At 38.9% G+C, this 20969-nt stretch overlaps 2 protein-coding genes across 2 annotated transcripts; both read right to left on the minus strand.

The window, feature by feature from the left end:
* Positions 1 to 1901: 1901 nt before the first annotated feature.
* On the minus strand, positions 1902 to 8101 carry LOC133630190 (zinc finger protein 135-like). Its single transcript, XM_062021613.1, has 2 exons — positions 7750 to 8101; positions 1902 to 2740 (listed from the first exon to the last, which is right to left on the minus strand). Exons 1-2 carry the CDS (start codon positions 7931 to 7933, stop codon positions 1929 to 1931), a joined length of 996 nt encoding a protein of 331 aa, XP_061877597.1. The 5' UTR covers positions 7934 to 8101; the 3' UTR covers positions 1902 to 1928.
* Positions 8102 to 13089: 4988 nt separating this feature from the next.
* On the minus strand, positions 13090 to 20518 carry LOC133630129 (gastrula zinc finger protein XlCGF57.1-like). The gene is made up of 2 exons (XM_062021474.1): positions 20049 to 20518; positions 13090 to 15065 (listed from the first exon to the last, which is right to left on the minus strand). The coding sequence occupies exons 1-2, from the start codon at positions 20230 to 20232 to the stop codon at positions 13489 to 13491; spliced, it is 1761 nt and encodes a 586-aa protein (XP_061877458.1). The 5' UTR covers positions 20233 to 20518; the 3' UTR covers positions 13090 to 13488.
* Between the last annotated feature and the right edge of the window lie 451 nt (positions 20519 to 20969).

The raw sequence follows: 20969 nt of genomic DNA on the forward strand, positions 1-20969 counted from the left end.
AGCGCTTCAGTTGCATTTTACTTAACTATATACACAATAAACATTTGTTTGGCAACTTGAAGTTATTTTTTAATCCAATACACAAACTTTTATGGATTGTGTTGCAAGTGGCATACAAATGTGGTTATTTACACTATTTGTCATTGGTTTAAACAAGTGCTTCTCTATTATTTTATGTTACGTCCCCCCAGGAAGTAGAACATATGTTGCCCCCCCTTCCCCTTCCCCCTCCACTCTCTATCGCGACTGTAAATAGAAAAGCCAAAAGCAGTGAAGTTGTCACGTTGTGTAAAAGGTAAATAAAAAGAGAATACAACAAATCCTTTCCAACTTATATTCAATTGAATAGACTGCAAAGACAAGATATTTCATGTTCACACTGAGAAACTTTGCTATTTTTTTGCAAATAATCATGAACTTAGAATTTAATGGCAGCAACACATTGCAAAAAGGGCATTTTTACCAGTGTGTTACATGGCCTTTCCTTTTAACAACACTCAGTAAAGGTTTGGGAAGTGAGGAGACACATTTTTGAAGTGGAATTCTTTCCCATTCTTGCTTGATGTACAGCTTAAGTTGTTCAACAGTCTCCCTTCTCATATTTTAGCTGCCACACATTTTCAATGTCTGGACTACAGGCAGGCCAGTCTAGTACCCGCACTCTTCTACTATGAAGCCACGTTGATGTAACACCTGGCTTGGCATTGTCTTGCTGAAATAAGCAGGGGCGTCCATGATAACAACATATGTTGCTCCAAAAGCTGTATGTACCTTTCAGCATTAATGGTGCCTTCACAGATGTGTAAGTTACCCATGTCTTGACCACTAATACACCCCCATACCATCACACATGCTGCCTTTTACACTTTCACCCTAGAACAGTTCGGATGGTTCTTTTCCTCTTTGGTCCGGAGGACACGACGTCCACAGTTTCCAAAAACTATTTGAAATGTGGACTCGTCCGACCACAGAACACTTTCCCACTTTGCATCAGTCCATCTTAGATGAGCTTGGGCCCAGCGAAGCGTTTCTGGGTGTTGCTGATAAATGGCTTTGCACAGTAGAGTTTTAACTTGCACTTACAGATGTAGCGACCAACTGTAGTTACTGACAGTGGTTTTCTGAAGTGTTCCTGAGCCCATGTGGTGATATCCTTTACACACTGATGTCTCTTTTTGATGCAGTACTGCCTGAAGTATCGACGGTCACGGGCATTCAATGTTGGTTTTCGCCCTTGCCGCTTACGTGCAGTGATTTCTCCAGATTCTCTGAACCTTTTGATGATATTACGGAGCGTAGATGGTGAAATCCCTAAATTCCTTGCAATAGCTGCTTGAGAAATGTTGTTCTTAAACAATTTGCTCAGGCATTTGTTGACAAAGTGGTGACCCTCGCCCCGTCCTTGTTTGTGAATGAGTGAGCATTTCATGGAAGCTGCTTTTATACCCAATCATGGCACCCACCTGTTCCCAATTAGCCTGTTCACCTGTGGGATGTTCCAAATAAGTCTTTGATGAGCATTCCTCAACTTTCTCACTCTTTTTTGCCACTTGTGCCAGCTTTTTTGAAACATGTTGCAGGCATCAAATTCCAAATGAGCTAATATTTGCAAAAAATAACAAAGTTTGCCAGTTCAGTATCTTGTCTTTGCAGTCTATTCAATTGAATACCTATTAAATTGTTATAAGTACACCTCTGCATAACATTATAATCTTATTAACCGTGAAGAAAACAACAAACTGGTCTTTCCACGTCTCCCACTGTAGTCACAGTGAAGCAATACGCTTTGCTCATATTCTAGTACGGCAAAAAAGCAAGTTTCCCCGAGGTCACCCCCCCCCCCCCACCTGAAATCGCACCAAGTCCCCCAGGGGGGCCCGCTCCAGTATTTGAGAAGGGCCGGTTTAAACAAACGTCTTTTGGCTTCTTCAGCTCTTTCCAGGGTGTGTTCTCATGTGCGACGTCAAGCCTGCTTTAACAGAGAACCTTTGACCGCAGACTGAGCAGGCAAAAGGTTTCTCTCCAGTGTGTGTTCTGGTGTGAGTTCTCAGGTGTGTCTTTTGAGAGAAGTTTTTGCCACAAAATAAGCACTTGAAAGGTTTCTCGCCAGTGTGTGTCCTCGTGTGTTCCGTCAAGGACCCCTTCAGAAGGAAGGCTTTGCCGCACACCGGGCAGGTAAACGGTTTCTCACCGGTGTGTCGTCTCATGTGTCGGGTCAGCGCTGAATGATGGCGGAAATGTGTGTCGCACACCGAACAGGAAAATGGTTTTTCTCCGGTGTGCGTCCTCGTGTGTGCTGTCAAATTTATCTTCTGCAAAAATGTCTTGCCGCAAACGGAGCAGGTGAACGGTTTCTCTCCTGTGTGACTTCTTAGGTGTCGTTTCAGGTTACTGCTGTCACTAAAAGTTTTGTCACAGTGAGCGCATGGAAAGCGGGTGTTGTCAGCGTGACATGTCTCGTCAGCTTTAGCCTGCTCATCATCATCAGTGTCAGCAGAGTGAGAGGTCATGTTGTCGCTATCTGAAAGTGGAGCTAAGAGCTTGTCTGCTTGTGATCCTCCACCATCACCTTCTGTTGTCATGTGTTGTGCGGCGCTGCTGCTTGGAGGCTCCGCCTCTCTCTTCTCCTCATCATCTTCACTCTTCACAACGACGCCAATCACTGGGAACTTGCTGTTGTCCGCTTCCTCCAGGCCTTCAATCTTCTCTTCGTCCTCCTCCTCTTTGATGTGCTCAATATCTGCAGGGGACACAAGAAGGCAAGCTTTGCTTAATCAAGTCATATTATTGTGCTTCCAAAATGTTTCTATTTGATATGAAAAGGTGTTATGTTCTCACAGGAGACGGAAAGTATCGGTATAGGTTTCAAAATTATCGGTATCAGTTTCAAAAAGTAAAATGTATGACTTTTTAAAAGGCCGCTTTGTACACGGGCGTAGGGAGAAGTACAGAGCGTCAGGCCCAGTCACATAATATCTACGGCTTTTCACACACACAAGTGAATGCAAGGCATTCTTGGTCAACAGCCATACAGGTCACACTGAGGGTGGCCGTATAAACAAGTTTAACACTGTTACAAATATGCGCCACACTGTGAACCCACACCAAACAAGAATGACAAACACATTTCGGGAGAACATCCGCACCGTAACACAACATAAACACAACACAACAAATACCCAGAACCCCTTGCAGCACTAACTCTTCCGGGACTCTACAATATACACCCCCGCTACCCCCTACCCAGGGAGAGAATGTCCCAAATTCCAAGCTGCTGTTTTGAGGCATGTTAAAAAGAATAATGCACTTTGTGATTTTTTTTCCGTAACTTGAGTTGATTTATTTTGGAAAACCTTGTTACATTGTTTAATGCATCCAGCGGGGAATCACAACAAAATTAGGCATAATAATGTGTTCATTCCACCACTGTACATATCGGTATCGCTTGATATCGGAATTGGTAATTAAGAGTTGGACAATATTGAAATATCGGATATCGGCAAAAAAGCCATTATCAGACATCTCTACTCGAAATGCATAATATGTAAAAAGGCTGCGACCGGTGTGACAAATTTGACTTCAAAATAACCCGACACGGTCTTCAGATGAAACTGTTAGCAGGTTTTGAGCAAACAAATTCAAATAAAACATTGCAAAAAAAATGTTGGGGTCTTTTTAAAACCTCTTAAGGGCCAAGCTGTTTGTTTACATGCTTTTTTTAAATTTCTCTTTGCTATTTGGGTTTATTGGACCCTAATTAGAATAAAAACTAAGAATCATCTTTTGATATGATGTACTTAGTCCATAAGTACACAAATGTGTACTTCATGTTTAGTGACATGCTGATTCTTATTTTTACACATTATTTTCCAAATTCCATTGTATGTTATACTCTTCTGACACCACCAGATGGCAGTATAAGTGTCCACATAAGCGGCCATAAGACCCCAATTCAGTAGTGTACACAAAATAAACGCGCGGTGAGAAAACAAGCGCATTTCTAGGATTCAATTTAAAGCAGAGTGAAAATGTTGCATACATGAACGAATATCGCCAATATGTATTTTGTTTAGTTCCAAAGATTGTCAATGCCTGTATGAACTTGTTTATAACTTACTTAACGTGGACCCCGACTTAAACAAGTTGAAAAACTTATTGGGGTGTTACCATTTAGTGGTCAATTGTACGGAATATGTACTTCACTGTGCAATCTACTAATACAAGTCTCAATCAATCAATCAATCAAACATATGAACACTTTTCTGTAGGAAACTTCCACATGGAATACGTTTGTGTGTTGTTGTGATAGTGTGTATGTTGCAATTTCTAGCATCGAGAAATGTAAATATTGCAAAATATTGCTGGAACTAAACATTGCTGGACCACAGGGAAGTAGCTAAACCTTAAAGGCCTACTGAAATGATTTTTTTTTTATTTAAACGGGAATAGCAGATCCATTCTATGTGCCATACTTGATCTTTTCGCGATATTGCCATATTTTTGCTGAAAGGATTTAGTAGAGAACAACGTCGATAAAGTTCGCAACTTTTGCTCGCTGATAAAAAAAAGCCTTGCCTGTAGCGGAAGTAGCGTGACGTCACAGGAGCTAGTATTCCTCACAATTCCCCGTTGTTTACAATGGAGCGAGAGAGATTCGGACCGAGAAAGTGACGATTACCCCATTAATTTGAGCGAGGATGAAAGATTTGTAGATGAGGAACGTTACAGTGAAGGACTTGAGAGGCAGTGATGGACGTATCTTTTTTCTCTCTGACCGTAACTTAGGTACAAGCTGGCTCATTGGATTCCACACTCTCCTTTTTCTATTGTGGATCATGGATTTGTATTTTAAACCACCTGGGATACTATATCCTCTTGAAAATGAGAGTCGAGAACGCGAAATGGACATTCAGTGCCTTTTATCTCCACGACAATACATCGGCGAAATGCTTTAGCTACGAGCTAACGTGATAGCATCGTGCTTTAACTGCATATAGAAACAAAAGAAATAAACCCCTGACTGGAAGGATAGATAGAAAATCAACAATACTATTAAACCGTGGACATGTAAATACACGGTTAATGCTTTCCAGGCTGGCGAAGGTTAACAATGCTGTGCTAACGACGCCATTGAAGCTAACTTAGCAACCGGACCGCACAGAGCTATGCTAAAAACCTTAGCTCTCCACCTACGCCAGCCAGCCCTCATTTGCTCATCAACACCCGTGCTCACCTGCGTTCCAGCGATCGGCAGAAGGACGAAGGACTTCACCCGATGCGTTTGGCGGCCCGGAGACGTAGGAAGTCAAGGTGAGGTCGGCGGCTAGCGCGTCTGCTCTCCAACAAAGTCCTCCTGGTTGTGTTGCTGTAGTCCGCTGCTAATACACTGATCCCACCTACAACTGTCTTCTTTGCAGCCTTCATTGTTCATTAAACAAATTGCAAAAGATGTCCAGAATACTGTGGAATTATGAAATGAAAACAGAGCTTTTTGTATAGGATTCTACGGGGTACCATAACTTCCGTTACTCTGACTTCGTCACGCGCATACGTCATCATACCGCGACGTTTCAGCCGGATATTTCCCGGGAAATTTAAAATGTCACTTTATAAGTTAACCCGGCCGTATTGGCATGTGTTGCAATGTTAAGATTTCATCATTGATACATAAACTATCAGACTGCGTGGTCGCTAGTAGTGGCTTTCAGTAGGCCTTTAATGTAACTTTGACTTCACGACATTAAAAGCAAATACGGACATCAATTAAAAAATGAGAGAAACATATGACCTGCAACAGGAGATAAACTGCATGACTAAAAGTAAAACATCGTATTTTATGATTAATGTATAACCAGATGTAAAGAAATGACGTACCTAAACTTTTGTACTTTTACTCCTCCTGAGTGCAGTTTGAAAAGTCCGCCTTGGAGATCTTGTGAAAATAATTTATTCTTAAGAGTGTATAATCCACTTGTTTTACATTTGAAGATATCTACAGCAGTTTTTTTTCAACCACTGAGATACAGTCTGGTGTGGGAGATGATCTCATTTCACCTATTTGGATTAAATATATTTTTTGCAAAGCAGTAATTATAGTCTGCAAATGATGTGTTGTCGTTGAGTGTCGGTGCTGTCTAGAGCTCGGCAGAGTAACCGTGTAATACTCTTCCATATCAGTAGGTGGCAGCAGGTAGCTAATTGCTTTGTAGATGTGGGAAACAGCGGGAGGCAGTGTGCAGGTAAAAAGGTGTCTAATGCTTAAACCAAAAATAAACAAAAGGTGAGTGCCCCTAAGAAAAGGCATTGAAGCTAGAGATGTCCGATAATATCGGTCTGCCGATATTATCGGTCTGCCGATATTATCGGCCGATAAATGCGTTAAAATGTAACATCGGAAATTATCGGTATTGGGTTTTTTTATTATCAGTATCGTTTTTTTTTTTTTTTTTTTTTATTAAATCCACATAAAAAACACAAGATACACTTACAATTAGTGCACCAACCCACAAAACCTCCCTCCCCCATTTACACTCATTCACACAAAAGGGTTGTTTCTTTCTGTTATTAATATTCTGCTTCCTACATTATATATCAATATATATCAATACAGTCTGCAAGGGATACAGTCCGTAAGCACACATGATTGTGCGTGCTGCTGCTCCACTAATAGTACTAACCTTTAACAGTTAATTTTACACATTTTCATTAATTACTAGTTTCTATGTAACTGTTTTTATATTGTTTTACTTTCTTTTTTATTCAAGAAAATGTTTTTAATTTATTTATCTTATTTTATTTTATTCATTTTTTTAAAAAGTACCTTATCTTCACCATACCTGGTTGTCCAAATTAGGCATAATAATGTGTTAATTCCACGACTGTATATATCGGTTGATATCGGTATCGGTTGATATCAGTATCGGTAATTAAAGAGTTGGACAATATCGGCATATCGGATATCGGCAAAAAGCCATTATCGGACATCCCTAATTGAAGCTTAGGGAAGGCTATGCAGAACTAAACTAAAACTGAACTGGCTACAAAGTAAACAAAAACAGAATGCTGGACAACAGCAAAGACTTACTGTGGAACAAAGACGGCGTCCACAAAGTACATCCGAACCTAACATGACAATCAACAATGTGATTGTTGATGATAAAAACAAGTGAAATATTCTTGATTGCTAAAACAAAGTAGATGCGGGAAATATCGCTCAAAGGAAGACATGAAACTGCGACAGGAAAATACCAAAAAAAGAGAAAAAGCCACCAAAATAGGAGCGCAAGACAAGAAGTAAAACACTACACACAGGAAAACAGCAGAAAAGTCCAAATAAGTCAGGGTGTGATGTGACAGGTGGTGACAGTACACCTACTTTGAGACAAGAGCTATAGTGATGCATGCTTGGTTATGCTTTAAAGTCATATCCAACAATTGTGACTTTTTACTGTCAGCTGAGTTTAGTTGTTGAATGATGTCTGCTGGTGGTGTGCCTCCGCATTCTTTCAACGCAAAAAATGTGCCTTGGCTCCAAAAAGGTTGAAAAACACTGCTCTACAGCAACAGGCCCACGTGTGCAATGCTGAATGTAAACAAACAGCAGCCATTTTGAATGTTTGCAGAAGAGTAGTTTTGAAGGTAGTTGCTGTTTTCAGACACTAGATGGCAGTAATGTACACGCTAGTGAACACTACACAGAGACACAGTCAAAGTGTCAGGATGAGTAAGAGAGTAAAGAAGTAAACAAACCTGTTTGTTGATGTTTGTTGAAAAGAGCGTCCAGTAGTTGACGTTGTCGCTCGTTCTCCTCTTTTGTTCTAGAAAGTTCCTCCTCGTATTCTGCTATCGTTCTTTCTAACACTACAAATATTTCTTCCACAGCAGCAGTTAGTCGCTGCTTCACCAACACTCTCAGCATTTCTACTTTGCACATTTTCACACTTTACACGCACACTTAGCGACGTGTCGATCACTTCCGCTTTGTCTCTTTCTTAGCAGCTAGCGAGCTAAGCTAGCCTGAGACGTTTCAACGTGACGCTGAAACCAGGAAGGATGAAATCGTGTTGTTTCGCTCTTTAAATAAACAAAATCTTACGTTTCACTAAATATAAACTGTAGTGGTTATTATTAATCAAACAAACAATATATATTTGAGATATTTTAGCTAACTAGCTACGGTCGAGCAGCGAATAGAAAAGTTATCCGGTGACGTCGCACAACTTCCGCCTAACCACTTCCTGTATGTGTTCGTATTTCCGTTTGAATATAATGTAAACAAACTAATAACGATCGATTGATATTATTTATGTTTATGTAAACTATTTTTTAATGGACTTGCCTCTTTGTGATGTTAAGTTACTGTTATGAGCTGTTATATGGTATATGCCTTTAGCTCTTATTTTGAAGGCGCTAAGAGCGGAAGTGGTGGCACGTTGTGGTGGAGCAGTTTTTGAAAACAAAGAAAATAAAGTGGTCCTCGTGTAAAACTGGAGCCTCCGTGTTTGCTGTTTTGTACTTTTATACAGAATAGGCAACATATATAAACTCCGCTCCACCACAACGTGTCACCACTTCCGCTCTTAGCGCCTTCAAAATAAGAGCTCACGGTATACACCAAATATATACCTTAATATAAACCCAAATAAGTATAATACTTTATATTTGAACTCATGCTCTACAGCAGGGGTGCCCACACTTTTTCTGCAGGCGAGCTACTTTTCAATTGATCAAGTCGTGGGGATCTACCTCATTCATATGTATAACTTATATTTACCTATTTATGAAATATATGTTTTTGTTAACAATTTAAAGGTGTTTAATGATAAAACAAGCATGTTTAACACATATAGTTAATATTGTTAATAATTTAAAGGTGTTTAATGATAATACAAGCATGTTTAACACATATAGTTAAAGGTGTTTAAAGATAATACATGCATGTTTAACACATATAGTTAATATTGTTAACAAGTTAAATGTGTTTAAAGATAATACAAGCATGTTTTACACATATAGTTAATATTGTTAACAAGTTAAAGGTGTTTAAAGATAACACAAGCATGTTTAACACATATAGTTAATATTGTTAACAAGTTAAAGGTGTTTAAAGATAACACAAGCCTGTTTAACACATAAAGTTAATATTGTTAACAAGTTAAAGGTGTTTAAAGATAATACAAGCATGTTTAACACATATAGTTAATATTGTTAACAAGTTAAAGGTGTTTAAAGATAATACAAGCATGTTTAACACATATAGTTAATATTGTTAACAAGTTAAACATGTGAATAACATAAATACAGTCTATTATACAGAATTATTCACATGTGAATAATATAAATACAGTCTATTATACAGCATTATTCACATGTGAATAATATAAATACAGTCTATTATACAGCATTATTCACATGTGAATAATATAAATACAGTCTATTATACAGCATTATTCACATGTGAATAATATAAATACAGTCTATAATACAGCATTATTCACATGTGAATAATATAAATACAGTCTATTATACAGCATTATTCACATGTGAATAACATAAATACAGTCTATTATACAGCATTATTCACATGTGAATAATATAAATACAGTCTATTATACAGCCTTATTCACATGCAAATAATATAAATACAGTCTATTATACAGCATTATTCACATGTGAATAACATAAATACAGTCTATTATACAGCATTATTCACATGTGAATAATATAAATACAGTCTATTATACAGCCTTATTCACATGCGAATAATATAAATACAGTCTATTATACAGCATTATTCACATGTGAATAATATAGATACATTCTATTATACAGCATTATTTACATGTGAATAACATAAATACAGTCTATTATACAACATTATTCACATGTGAATAATATAAATACAGTCTATTATACAGCATTATTCACATGTGAATAATATAAATACAGTCTATTGTACAGCATTATTCACATGTGAATAATATAAATACAGTCTATTATACAGTATTATTCACATGTGAATAACATAAATACAGTCTATTATACATCATTATTCACATGTGAATACTATAAATACAGTCTATTATACAGCATTATTCACATGTGAATAACAAAAATACAGTCTATTATACAGCATTATTCACATGTGAATAATATAAATACAGTCTATTATACAGCATTATTCACATGTGAATAACATAAATACAGTCTATTATACATCATTATTCACATGTGAATACTATAAATACAGTCTATTATACAGCATTATTCACATGTGAATAACATAAATACAGTCTAGTATACAACATTATTCACATGTGAATAACATAAATACAGTCTATTATACAGCATTATTCACATGTGAATAATATAAATACAGTCTATTATACAGCATTATTCACATGTGAATAATATAAATACAGTCTATTATACAGCATTATTCACATGTGAATAATTTAAATGCAGTCTATTATACAGCATTATTCACATGTGAATAACATAAATACAGTCTATTATACAACATTATTCACATGTGAATAATATAAATACAGTGTATTATACAGCTTTATTCACATGTGAATAACATAAATACAGTCTATTATACAGCATTATTCACATGTGAATAATAAAAATACAGTGTACTATACAGCATTATTCACATGTGAATAACATAAATACAGTCTATTATACAGCATTATTCACATGTGAATAATATAAATAGATTATACATTTACAGTACATGTACAGTCAAAAGGAACATATGCATTATACATTTTAGTTAGTTTTTTGTTCGAGGACAAACATGACACAAACCTTCTTAATTGTTAGAACTACCACTGTTTAATATGTTTGTGTGTATGCTTCACTGATGACACTATTTGGTGAACATCGTGTTGTCCCACTAATTTCGGCGGTTCTTGAACTCACCATAGTGAGTGTGGACTGTGATGCTTTGATTGATTGATTGAAACTTTTATTAGTAGATTGCACAGTACAGTACATATACCGTACAATTGACCACTAAATGGTAACACCCCAATAAGTTTTTCAACTTGTTTAAGTCGGGGTCCATGTAAATCAATTCATGGTAATAGTTTGTTTACATGTAGAATCTTCCACTCCTTCTTTGTCTCATTTTGTCCACCAAACATTTTATACTGTGCGTGAATGCACAAAGGTGAGCATATTTGGTCAGTGCATGACTGCACGCTAATCAACGCTAACATGCTATTTAGGCTAGCTGTATGCCTCATTTGATATCCTTTACTTGTATCCTCTTTGTATGTAATTTAGTTTTGCATGTCTCATGACACATTATCTGGATGTAATATTGGCTGCATTTCAGATAGTTGTCTGTGTGCCATGTTGTTCCAGACCACAGCAAACATTACCTAGCTTGCCAAAGATTGTAATAAATCTATTAAAAGAAGACAGCCTTAACTTGGACACACACATCTATACCTTTGGCCATTAAAAGCCAGTCATTTCCAGGAGTTATCTCACCTTCTGAGTAGCCTCTGATTTACTAATGTTGTAAAAATGTGTAGAATAAATATTACATTTCAACATTTCCGTCAATGAAGATTTGCGACACATAGTCATGTTGATAGTAGGCTGTTATAGCTAATATAGACACTTACATCATGTGTTGCCTTCATTATAACACTTATATAAGACTTTTCATTTTTTGCAGCTCCAGACCGATTCGTTTTTTGTATTTTTGGTCCAATATGCCTCTTTTAACGTTTTGGGTTGCCGACCCCTGCGGCAAACCATCAGGGCCAGGACTTTGATTAAGAGTTGACAATGTTATCCAGTTATGGGACTATCACATGTTGAATTATGAGAAGACATTTTGGCTACGAAGGGATGAACTGTTGGAAGAATGAGTCACATTCTTCATTATTAAAAAAAAAAAAGACGAGCATAGCTTTCTATAGCAATTTGAAATATATGTTTTAATTACTTTAATCATAATTTGTAATGAACTTAAAAACTATAGTAAGTTAGACCAAAAATACTTTGAGACTGGTTTAGGGAAGTTTTGACAAGCTGGGGGGGATGACATATACCGTATTTCCTTGAATAGCCGCAGGGGCGCTAATTAATTTAAAACCTCCTGTCACTCCGACACTTACCAGAAGCCTGCGGGATGGCCAAGCATGCGCTAATTATTTTAAAACCTCTTCTCACTCCGGCGCTTACCTTATCATGAAAAGCACATTTAATAAAAAAAACGTTATTATTGTCTTACCTTTAGGTATAAATGAGTCCATGCCAGCTCCTTTTGAAGAAAAGCATCGGTATAGAAGTCTTCCTTATCTTTCTTCAGTTTTAAAAGTCTCTATGTCTCGATGGAGATCTTCCTTTTAAGTATTACCTCCTGCTTCGATTGAAAGTCCAGTTTAGAAAACTGTTTTATTTTAGATATGTAACCCTCCATGGTAAAAGTCCAAGCAAACAATGGCTGCGCACTCTTGCTGCCGGTTGTCTTCTTCTGCTGCACGGTTCTCCTGCAGTACCAGCAGTTGCAAGAACGATCACTAGCGCCCTCTACCACCAGGAGGCGGGAGTCATTTAATGACTCATATTTGACCCGGCGGAAGTGCCAAGCATGCGCTAATTATTTTGCGAAACGAGTTTGACCTGGCTGTAATTCGAGGCATGCGAATACCATATTCCCGGCGCCAATTCAAGGAAATACGGTAGTCAGAAAACCTATTTTAGAATAACTTAGAAACCGTCACGGCATAAACGCAGAACAAATGTTTGCGACATGTTTGGGGAGATTTGGACTTCACACAGGTTATCGAAGTCTATTTGTTTAAAATAACAGAGGCTAGTTTTGTTGCAGTACATAAAATATATTTTGTAAGAAAAATGAGTTGCATTCAAACGAACCACGGTGATTTTGCTGTTTTACTAATGTTGAGTGCATTTGAAGCTTTTCCCGCCACTGCCTGGTTAACATCTTATTGTAGTTTAAACTTGTGCAGTACATAACATAACCGCTCTATAAGGATATATTTAAGGGAATAAGTAAACACACGTGTTCAAATATATACAGTATCCATCCATTTTAATAGACTGTATGACATTGCTTTATATCACAAAACATGGCTAAACAAGCAAACACAGGAATAACTCAAAGTACATGTTTAAAAAATGTGACACTAGTTCATGTACTTCTTTATATGACAGCACTGTGTTTATTTATCCATAATTGGCCAGTGATTATTTACAGGTAATCTGCTGATTGCTTTAAAAAAACAGTACAAATAAACAGATTTTGTTTCTTGCTGATGAAGGCACAAATAGCATGAAACATGTCAGGGAGAAGTTAGATTGATAACACTGGTTAATACATCCTAATATATCATATAAGACCACATTTATATAACTTCCTGGCTTCAATTTGCCACCTTATGTCTGTCCGGTGTGTGTTCTCATGTGTGACCTCAAATTTGCTTTCACAGAGAAACTTTGAGCTCAGACTGAGCAGGCAAACGGTTTCTCCCCACTGTGCGTTCTCGTGTGTTCTATCAAAGACTCCATCGAAAGAAAAGCTTGGCCACACATTGAGCAGATAAAAGGTCTCTCGTCAGTGTGTTTCCTCATGTGTCGAGTCAGCGCTGAATGGTGAGAAAAATGTGAGTCGCACACTGAACACGAAAACGGTTTTTCTCCAGTGTGTGTTCTGACGTGTTCCGCCAACGCCGCCTTCGCAAAGAAACCTTTACCACAAACTGAGCAGGTGAAAGGTTTCTCAGCGGTGTGCGTTCGTACGTGAGTTTGCAAACGTGACCTTTGAGAGAAATGTTTGTCACAATTAGGACATTTATAAGGTTTTTCACCAGTGTGTGTCCTTGCATGTTCTGTCAGAGACCTCTTCAAGTGGAATTCTTTACCACACACTTGGCACGTGAACGGCATCTCTCCAGTGTGTGTTCTTGTGTGTTCTGTCAAAGAGCTCTTTGAAAGGAAAGTTTTACCACAAACTGAGCAGGCAAACGGTTTCTCCCCACTGTGCATTCTCGTGTGTTCTGTCAAAGACTCCATCGAAAGAAAAGCTTGACCACACACTGAGCAGATAAAAGGTCTCTCGTCAGTGTGTTTCCTCATGTGTCGAGTCAGTCCGGAGTGGTGACGAAAATGTGAGTCGCACACTGAACACGAATACGGTTTTTCTCCAGTGTGTGTTCTTGTGTGTTCTGCCAAAGCCCCCTTCACAAAGAAACCTTTCCCACACACTGAGCAGGTGAAAGGTCTCTCTCCAGTGTGTTTTCGCGTGTGTATTTGCAGATGTGACCTTTGAGAGAAGTTTTTATCACAAATTGAGCATTGGTAGGGCTTCTCACCAGTGTGGGTCCTTGTATGTTCTTTCCAAGACCTCTTTAAATGGAATTCTTTACCACACACAAGGCACGTAAAGGGTTTCTCTCCAGTGTGTGTTCTTGTGTGTTCTGTCAGTGACCTCTTCGAAAGGAAGGTTTTAGCACAAACTGAGCAGGTAAAAGGTTTCTCACCAGCATGTTTACTCATGTGTCGAAACAGCGCCGAGTGGTGACTATAATGTGTGTCGCAGACTGAACAGGAATATGGTTTCTGTCCAGTGTGACTTCTCATGTGCTTTTTCAGAGTATGACTGTGATTAAAAGTGTTGTCACACTGAGAGCATTTGAAGTTTTCAGAGTTATCAGCTTTAGAGTCTTCATCATCAGTGTGAGAAGATGTGTGGTCGCTATCTAATAGTGGAGCTAAGATCTTGTCTGCTTGTGATCCTCCACAGTGGTCTCCATCACCTTCTGTTGTCATGTGTTGTGTTGAGCTGCTGCTTGGAGGCTCCGCCTCTCTCTGCTCCTCACTTTCACCTTTGACCTCATCTTCTTCACTCTTCACAGGGACACCAGTCACTGGGAACTCATCCAGTCCTTCAAGACGCTCTCCCTCCTGACTGACAGTGTGTTCCTCCTCTTCCTCCTTAATGTGGGGGGACTGTGGCTCCTCCTGTTCCACGCTGGAGTTGCATTCCTGCTGCTCAGGGAGAAGATGTTCTTCGTTGACGTCTGCAGGGCATAAGAAGAGGAACACACTGTTAGAATAATTGTTTCTAAGTTATCACAAAAAACTTTGTGTTACATTGAGTGCCCGGCAAGAAGACAAAAGCTGTCTTTGAAACCTACCAAGAGTAAGGCTTGTAAAACTCCACTGTGTAGGGGGGAAGCAAGTTGAAGGTGTTCCTGCATCTTTCATGTATTAGAATCAAACAGAAAAATATTGTCTTTCCCAAGGACTGAGGAAGCGAGGAGAAGGCAGGACCGGAGTCCCATCCAGGCGACCCCTTTTTGAACTGTTTTACGAACGTCTTTTTGAACTCGTTTACGAACCTCTTTTTGAACTCGTTTACGACCTTTTCTGTGAAGTGTTTACAACCTTTTCTTTTTAACTGTTCTGTAACCAAAGGCAACGCTGTTTACGACCCACTTCCCTTCTGGAAGCAGCTGTGGTCATGTGGTTAGAGAAAGTCTAATAAAGGAGGAGTTGTACAATCTTTCGACCAGAGCGTGCTGGAGATTGTACAAGAGTACAGTGTCCCGGCGTCTCTCTTCAATAGATGTCATCAGTGTTTGAACCTGACACACACGCTTGAGGAATAGGGAGAGATGGGTACCTTTCACATCTGAACCGATACCGTGCCAATATCCTGTACTTTATTCCTGTGGTAACAAATGTTACATTTGTTTAAAGGCCTACTGAAATTATTATTTTTTATTTAAACGGGAATAGCAGATCCATTCTATGTGTCATACTTGATCATTTCGCGATATTGCCATATTTTTACTGAAAGGATTTAGTAGAGAAAATCGACGATAAAGTTTGCAACTTTTGCTCGCTGATAAAAAAAAGCCTTGCCTGTACCGGAAGTAGCGTGACGTCACAGGAGCTAGTATTCCTCACAATTCCCCATTGTTTACAATGGAGCGAGAGAGATTCGGACCAAGAAAGCGACAATTACCCCATTAATTTGAGCCAGGATGAAAGATTCGTAGATGAGGAACGTTACAGAGAAGGACTTGAGAGACAGTGATGGACGTATCTTTTTTCGCTCTGACCGTAACTTAGGTACAAGCTGGCTCATTGGATTCCACACTCTCTCCTTTTTCTATTGTGGATCACAGATTTGTATTTTAAACCACCTGGGATACTATATCCTCTTGAAAATGAGAGTCCAGAACGCCAAATGGACATTCACAGTGACTGAACATGTAAATACACGGTTAATAATATTCAGCTTTGCGAAGCTAAAAAAATAGAAGCTAACCTAGCTACGTAGCCAACGTGATAGCATCAGTCTCAAATGCAGATAGAAACTAAATTTAAAAAAACCCTGACTGGATGGATAGACAGAAGATCAACAATACTATTAAACCATGAACATGTAAATACACGATTAATAATATTCAGCTTTGCGAAGCTAAAAAAAAATAGAAGCTAACCTAGCTACGTAGCCAACGTGATAGCATCAGTCTCAAATGCAGATAGAAACTAAATAAAAAAAAACCCTGACTGGATGGATAGACAGAAGATCAAAAATACTATTAAACCATGAACATGTAAATACATGATTAATAATATTCAGCTTTGCGAAGCTAAAAAAATAGAAGCTAACCTAGCCACGTGGCCAACGTGATAGCATCAGTCTCAAATGCAGATAGAAACTAAATAAAAAAAAACCCTGACTGGATGGATAGACAGAAGATCAACAATACTATTAAACCATGAACATGTAAATACACGATTAATAATATTCAGCTTGGCGAAGCTAAAAAAACAGAAGCTAACTTAGATGCGGCGGCGGGCTTACTCACTGTAGTGCGTCTGCTATCCTGCTCAAAACACAACACAACCTCCTGGTGTTGGTGTTGCTGTAGTCCGCCGCTCCACCGATTGCACCTACAACTTTCTTCTTTGCAGCCTCCATTGTTCATTAAACAAATTGCAAAAGATTCACCAACACAGATGTCCAGAAAACTGTGGAATTTTGTCGAAGAAAACAGAGGTATTTGAATTGGGTCCAAACACTTCCCTTGACCTCGTGACGTCACACGCATACGTCATCATACCGCGACGTTTTCAAGCGGAAGTTTCCTGGGAAGTTTAAAATGTCACTTTATAAGTTAACCCGGCCGTATTGGCATGTGTTGCAATGTTAAGATGTCATCATTGATATATAAACTATCAGACTGCGTGGTCGCTAGTAGTGGCTTTCAGTAGGCCTTTAATAATACCATCTAATTTTTTGAAATCTAATATTTAACAGTGAACTGATAATAACTGCACTGTCCAGTTAGCAGCTAAACAACAGCAAAGCACACAATAGCACGCAAGCTAAACATATGTAATAATCTGCTTATTACAAACACATGTAGGCACAATGTGCAGGTGAAGGTCTCTCCTCCTCCTGCATGTCTCGGAGCTCTCCACCAGCCTTAAGTACTCTCCGAACTTTGGGACACGTGTCTGGTTACAAAATGAGCTCGAGTAGAAGTAAGTTGTCGGAAGGATTGGCGCTACCAAAGTTTAGGTTTCACTACTGGGTCACCAACGTTAGAATTCTTAAAGGGGAAGTGCACTTTTTTTTGGAAATGTTGCCTATCGTTCACAATCATTATGAGAGACATGACCACGATTGTATGCTGTAGACTGTTTGCTGTGAGCTATTTGCAGTTTGCTGTCTCCTGGCTCCTTGTTTCTTGGTTTCCTGTTAGCTGTATCCTGTTAGCTGTATCCTGTTAGCTGTTTCCAGTTTGCCCGTTTCCTGGTTTCTTTTGGACATTAAATAATGTTTTCCTGCATCAAGTGTCAGCATTATTGCATGTAAGTTATCACAAAATGTTCTGTTCCCATGAGTTCCCGGCGAGGAGACAAAAGCTGTCTTTGATCTTACCAAGCAAAAGGCTTGTAAAACTCCACTGTGTACGATGGGAAGCGACACGACGGTGTCGGTTTCTTTGATCTATTGTGATCCACAGGAAGATCTCGCCTTGACCCGAGATCTACAAAGCGGAGAGGAAGCAGGACCTGACGCAAGCTCCAGGCATCTTTTCTTTGAACTGTTTTGTGACCGAGGGCAACAGCTGTTTACGACCCCCCTCCTTTTAGAAACAGCTGATGCTATGTATTCAGGGAAAGTCCAAAAAAAAGAGGAGGCGTAGAACTCTCTTGTCAGAGCGTGGTGGAAGACTGTACAAGAGTACAGCCCAGACGTTTCTCCTCATGAGCCAAATTTAATCCTGTCTCTGTTTAATTCCTTGCTTCTTGTCCGTTTAATAGATGTCATCGGGGTTTGAACCTGACATCTCTGCATCTTGGGGTTCGTCACCAACTCTATCTGACAATATTGTTATTATAAGCTCTAACGCAGACGGACTATTTATAAACCTGAGTGCCTACGTTGACATTATCGAGTGCTGAGCGGCTTCCTCCACAAACTCCTTCACTGTTGCCTTTTGACATCTTAATCTTAACAATCGACATCCGTTTTATGTGTCTTATATTTAAAAAACAATAGGTAGTCATTTGCAGTGTCTCCATTTTGGACTGGACTCTCACTATTATGTTAGATCCACTATGGACTGGACTCTCACTATTATGTTAGATCCACTATGGACTGGACTCTCACTATTATGTTAGATCCACTATGGACTGGACTCTCACTATTATGTTAGATCCACTATGGACTGGACTCTCACACTATTATGTTAGATCCACTATGGACAGGCCTCCACACTATTATGTTAGATCCACTATGGACTGGACTCTCACACTATTATGTTAGATCCACTATGGACAGGCCTCCACACTATTATGTTAGATCCACTATGGACTGGACTCTCACACTATTATGTTAGATCCACTATGGACTGGACTCTCACTATTATGTTAGATCCACTATGGACTGGACTCTCACTATTATGTTAGATCCACTATGGACTGGACTCTCACTATTATGTTAGATCCACTATGGACTGGACTGTCACACTATTATGTTAGATCCACTATGGACTGGACTCTCACTATTATGTTAGATCCACTATGGACTGGACTCTCACTATTATGTTAGATCCACTATGGACTGGACTCTCACACTATTATGTTAGATCCACTATGGACTGGACTCTCACACTATTATGTTAGATCCACTATGGACTGGACTCTCTCACTATTATGTTAGATCCACTATGGACTGGACTCTCACTATTATGTTAGATCCACTATGGACTGGACTCTCACACTATTATGTTAGATCCACTATGGACTGGACTCTCACTATTATGTTAGATCCACTATGGACTGGACTCTCACACTATTATGTTAGATCCACTATGGACTGGACTCTCACACTATTATGTTAGATCCACTATGGACTGGACTCTCACACTATTATGTTAGATCCACTATGGACTGGACTCTCACACTATTATGTTAGATCCACTATGGACTGGACTCTCACACTATTATGTTAGATCCACTATGGACTGGACTCTCACACTATTATGTTAGATCCACTATGGACTGGACTCTCACACTATTATGTTAGATCCACTATGGACTGGACTCTCACACTATTATGTTAGATCCACTATGGACTGGACTCTCACACTAGTATGTTAGATCCACTATGGACTGGACTCTCACTATTATGTTAGATCCACTATGGACTGGACTCTCACATTATTATGTTAGATCCACTATGGATGCACCGGTCATATATAAGTAAACATTGATTGATTGATTGATTGACCACCACGCATATTTAATGGGCGGGACATGAGCCGGACGTGACGTCAGTCAAATCCAAGCAACAGGCCCACATTTGCAATGCTGAACGTAAACAAACAGCAGCCATTTTGAATGTTTGCAGAGTAGTTTTGAAGGTAGTTGCTGTTTTCCGACACTAGATGGCAGTAATGTACACGCCATTGAACACTACATAGAGACACAGTCAAAGTGTCAGGATGAGTAAGAAAGTAAAGAAGTAAACAAACCTGTTTGTTGATGTTTGTTGAAAAGAGCGTCCAGTAGTTGACGTTGTCGCTCGTTCTCCTCTTTTGTTCTAGAAAGTTCCTCCTCGTATTCTGCTATCGTTCTTTCTAACACTACAAATATTTCTTCCACAGCAGCAGTTAGTCGCTGCTTCACCAACACTCTCAGCATTTCTACTTGACACATTTTCACACGCACACAACACTTTAGCGACGTGTCGATCACTTCCGCTTTGTCTCTTTCTTAGCAGCTAGCCAGCTAAGCTAACCCGAGACGTTTCAACGTGACGCTGAGACCAGGAAGGATGAAATTGTGTTGTTTCGCTCTTTAAATAAATAAAAATCTCAAATTGCACTAACAAATAACTGTAATGGTAAATAATGATAAAACAAACAATGTATATTTGAGATATTTTAGCTAACTAGCTATGGTCGAGCAGGGAATAGCAAAGTTCTGCGGTGACGTCACACAACTTCCGCCTAACCACTTCCTGTATGTGTTCGTATTTCCGTTTACATTAATGTAAACAAACTAATAATGATCGATTTGGATTATTTGTTTATTAATAATTCAGTGACAATAACTATATTTATATTTATATATTATATTTACAGAGAAGAGAACAAACCCAGCAACAATGTCGTCGTTTTGCTAACGCTTTCCAACCCTTGCCTGGCGACCCCTGTTTAGAATCGTGCGTCTAGATGGCGACTGGCGCATGCGCAGTATGTGTTGCTAACCGAAAGAGTTTTATTAACTAAACAAACATGGCATTTTTTTAAAAGTCAATGCAAAGGCAAAACATTGCAGAAGAAGAATGGGAACAGTAAAAAATATATAATAAGCAAGAATTACAGTCTATATGTAAACAAACAAGAGACAGAATGAAACAGATTTACCAAAAGCCTTTTTTAGAGAAGAGA

The sequence above is a fragment of the Entelurus aequoreus genome, linkage group LG02 (assembly GCF_033978785.1).
Source record: "Entelurus aequoreus isolate RoL-2023_Sb linkage group LG02, RoL_Eaeq_v1.1, whole genome shotgun sequence".
In the NCBI taxonomy this organism is placed as follows: domain Eukaryota; kingdom Metazoa; phylum Chordata; class Actinopteri; order Syngnathiformes; family Syngnathidae; genus Entelurus; species Entelurus aequoreus.

What these genes read in the sequence shown, in the direction of transcription:
- LOC133630190 (XM_062021613.1), bottom strand. Translation starts at nt 7,933, where the DNA reads ATGTGCAAAGTAGAAATGCTGAGAGTGTTGGTGAAGCAGCGACTAACT. An exon ending in CAACAAACATCAACAAACAG is followed by an intron (nt 2,741 to 7,749) that starts GTTTGTTTACTT and finishes TGTCCCCTGCAG; the next exon opens with ATATTGAGCACATCAAAGAG.
- LOC133630129 (XM_062021474.1), bottom strand. Translation starts at nt 20,232, where the DNA reads ATGTGTCAAGTAGAAATGCTGAGAGTGTTGGTGAAGCAGCGACTAACT. An exon ending in CAACAAACATCAACAAACAG is followed by an intron (nt 15,066 to 20,048) that starts GTTTGTTTACTT and finishes TATGCCCTGCAG; the next exon opens with ACGTCAACGAAGAACATCTT.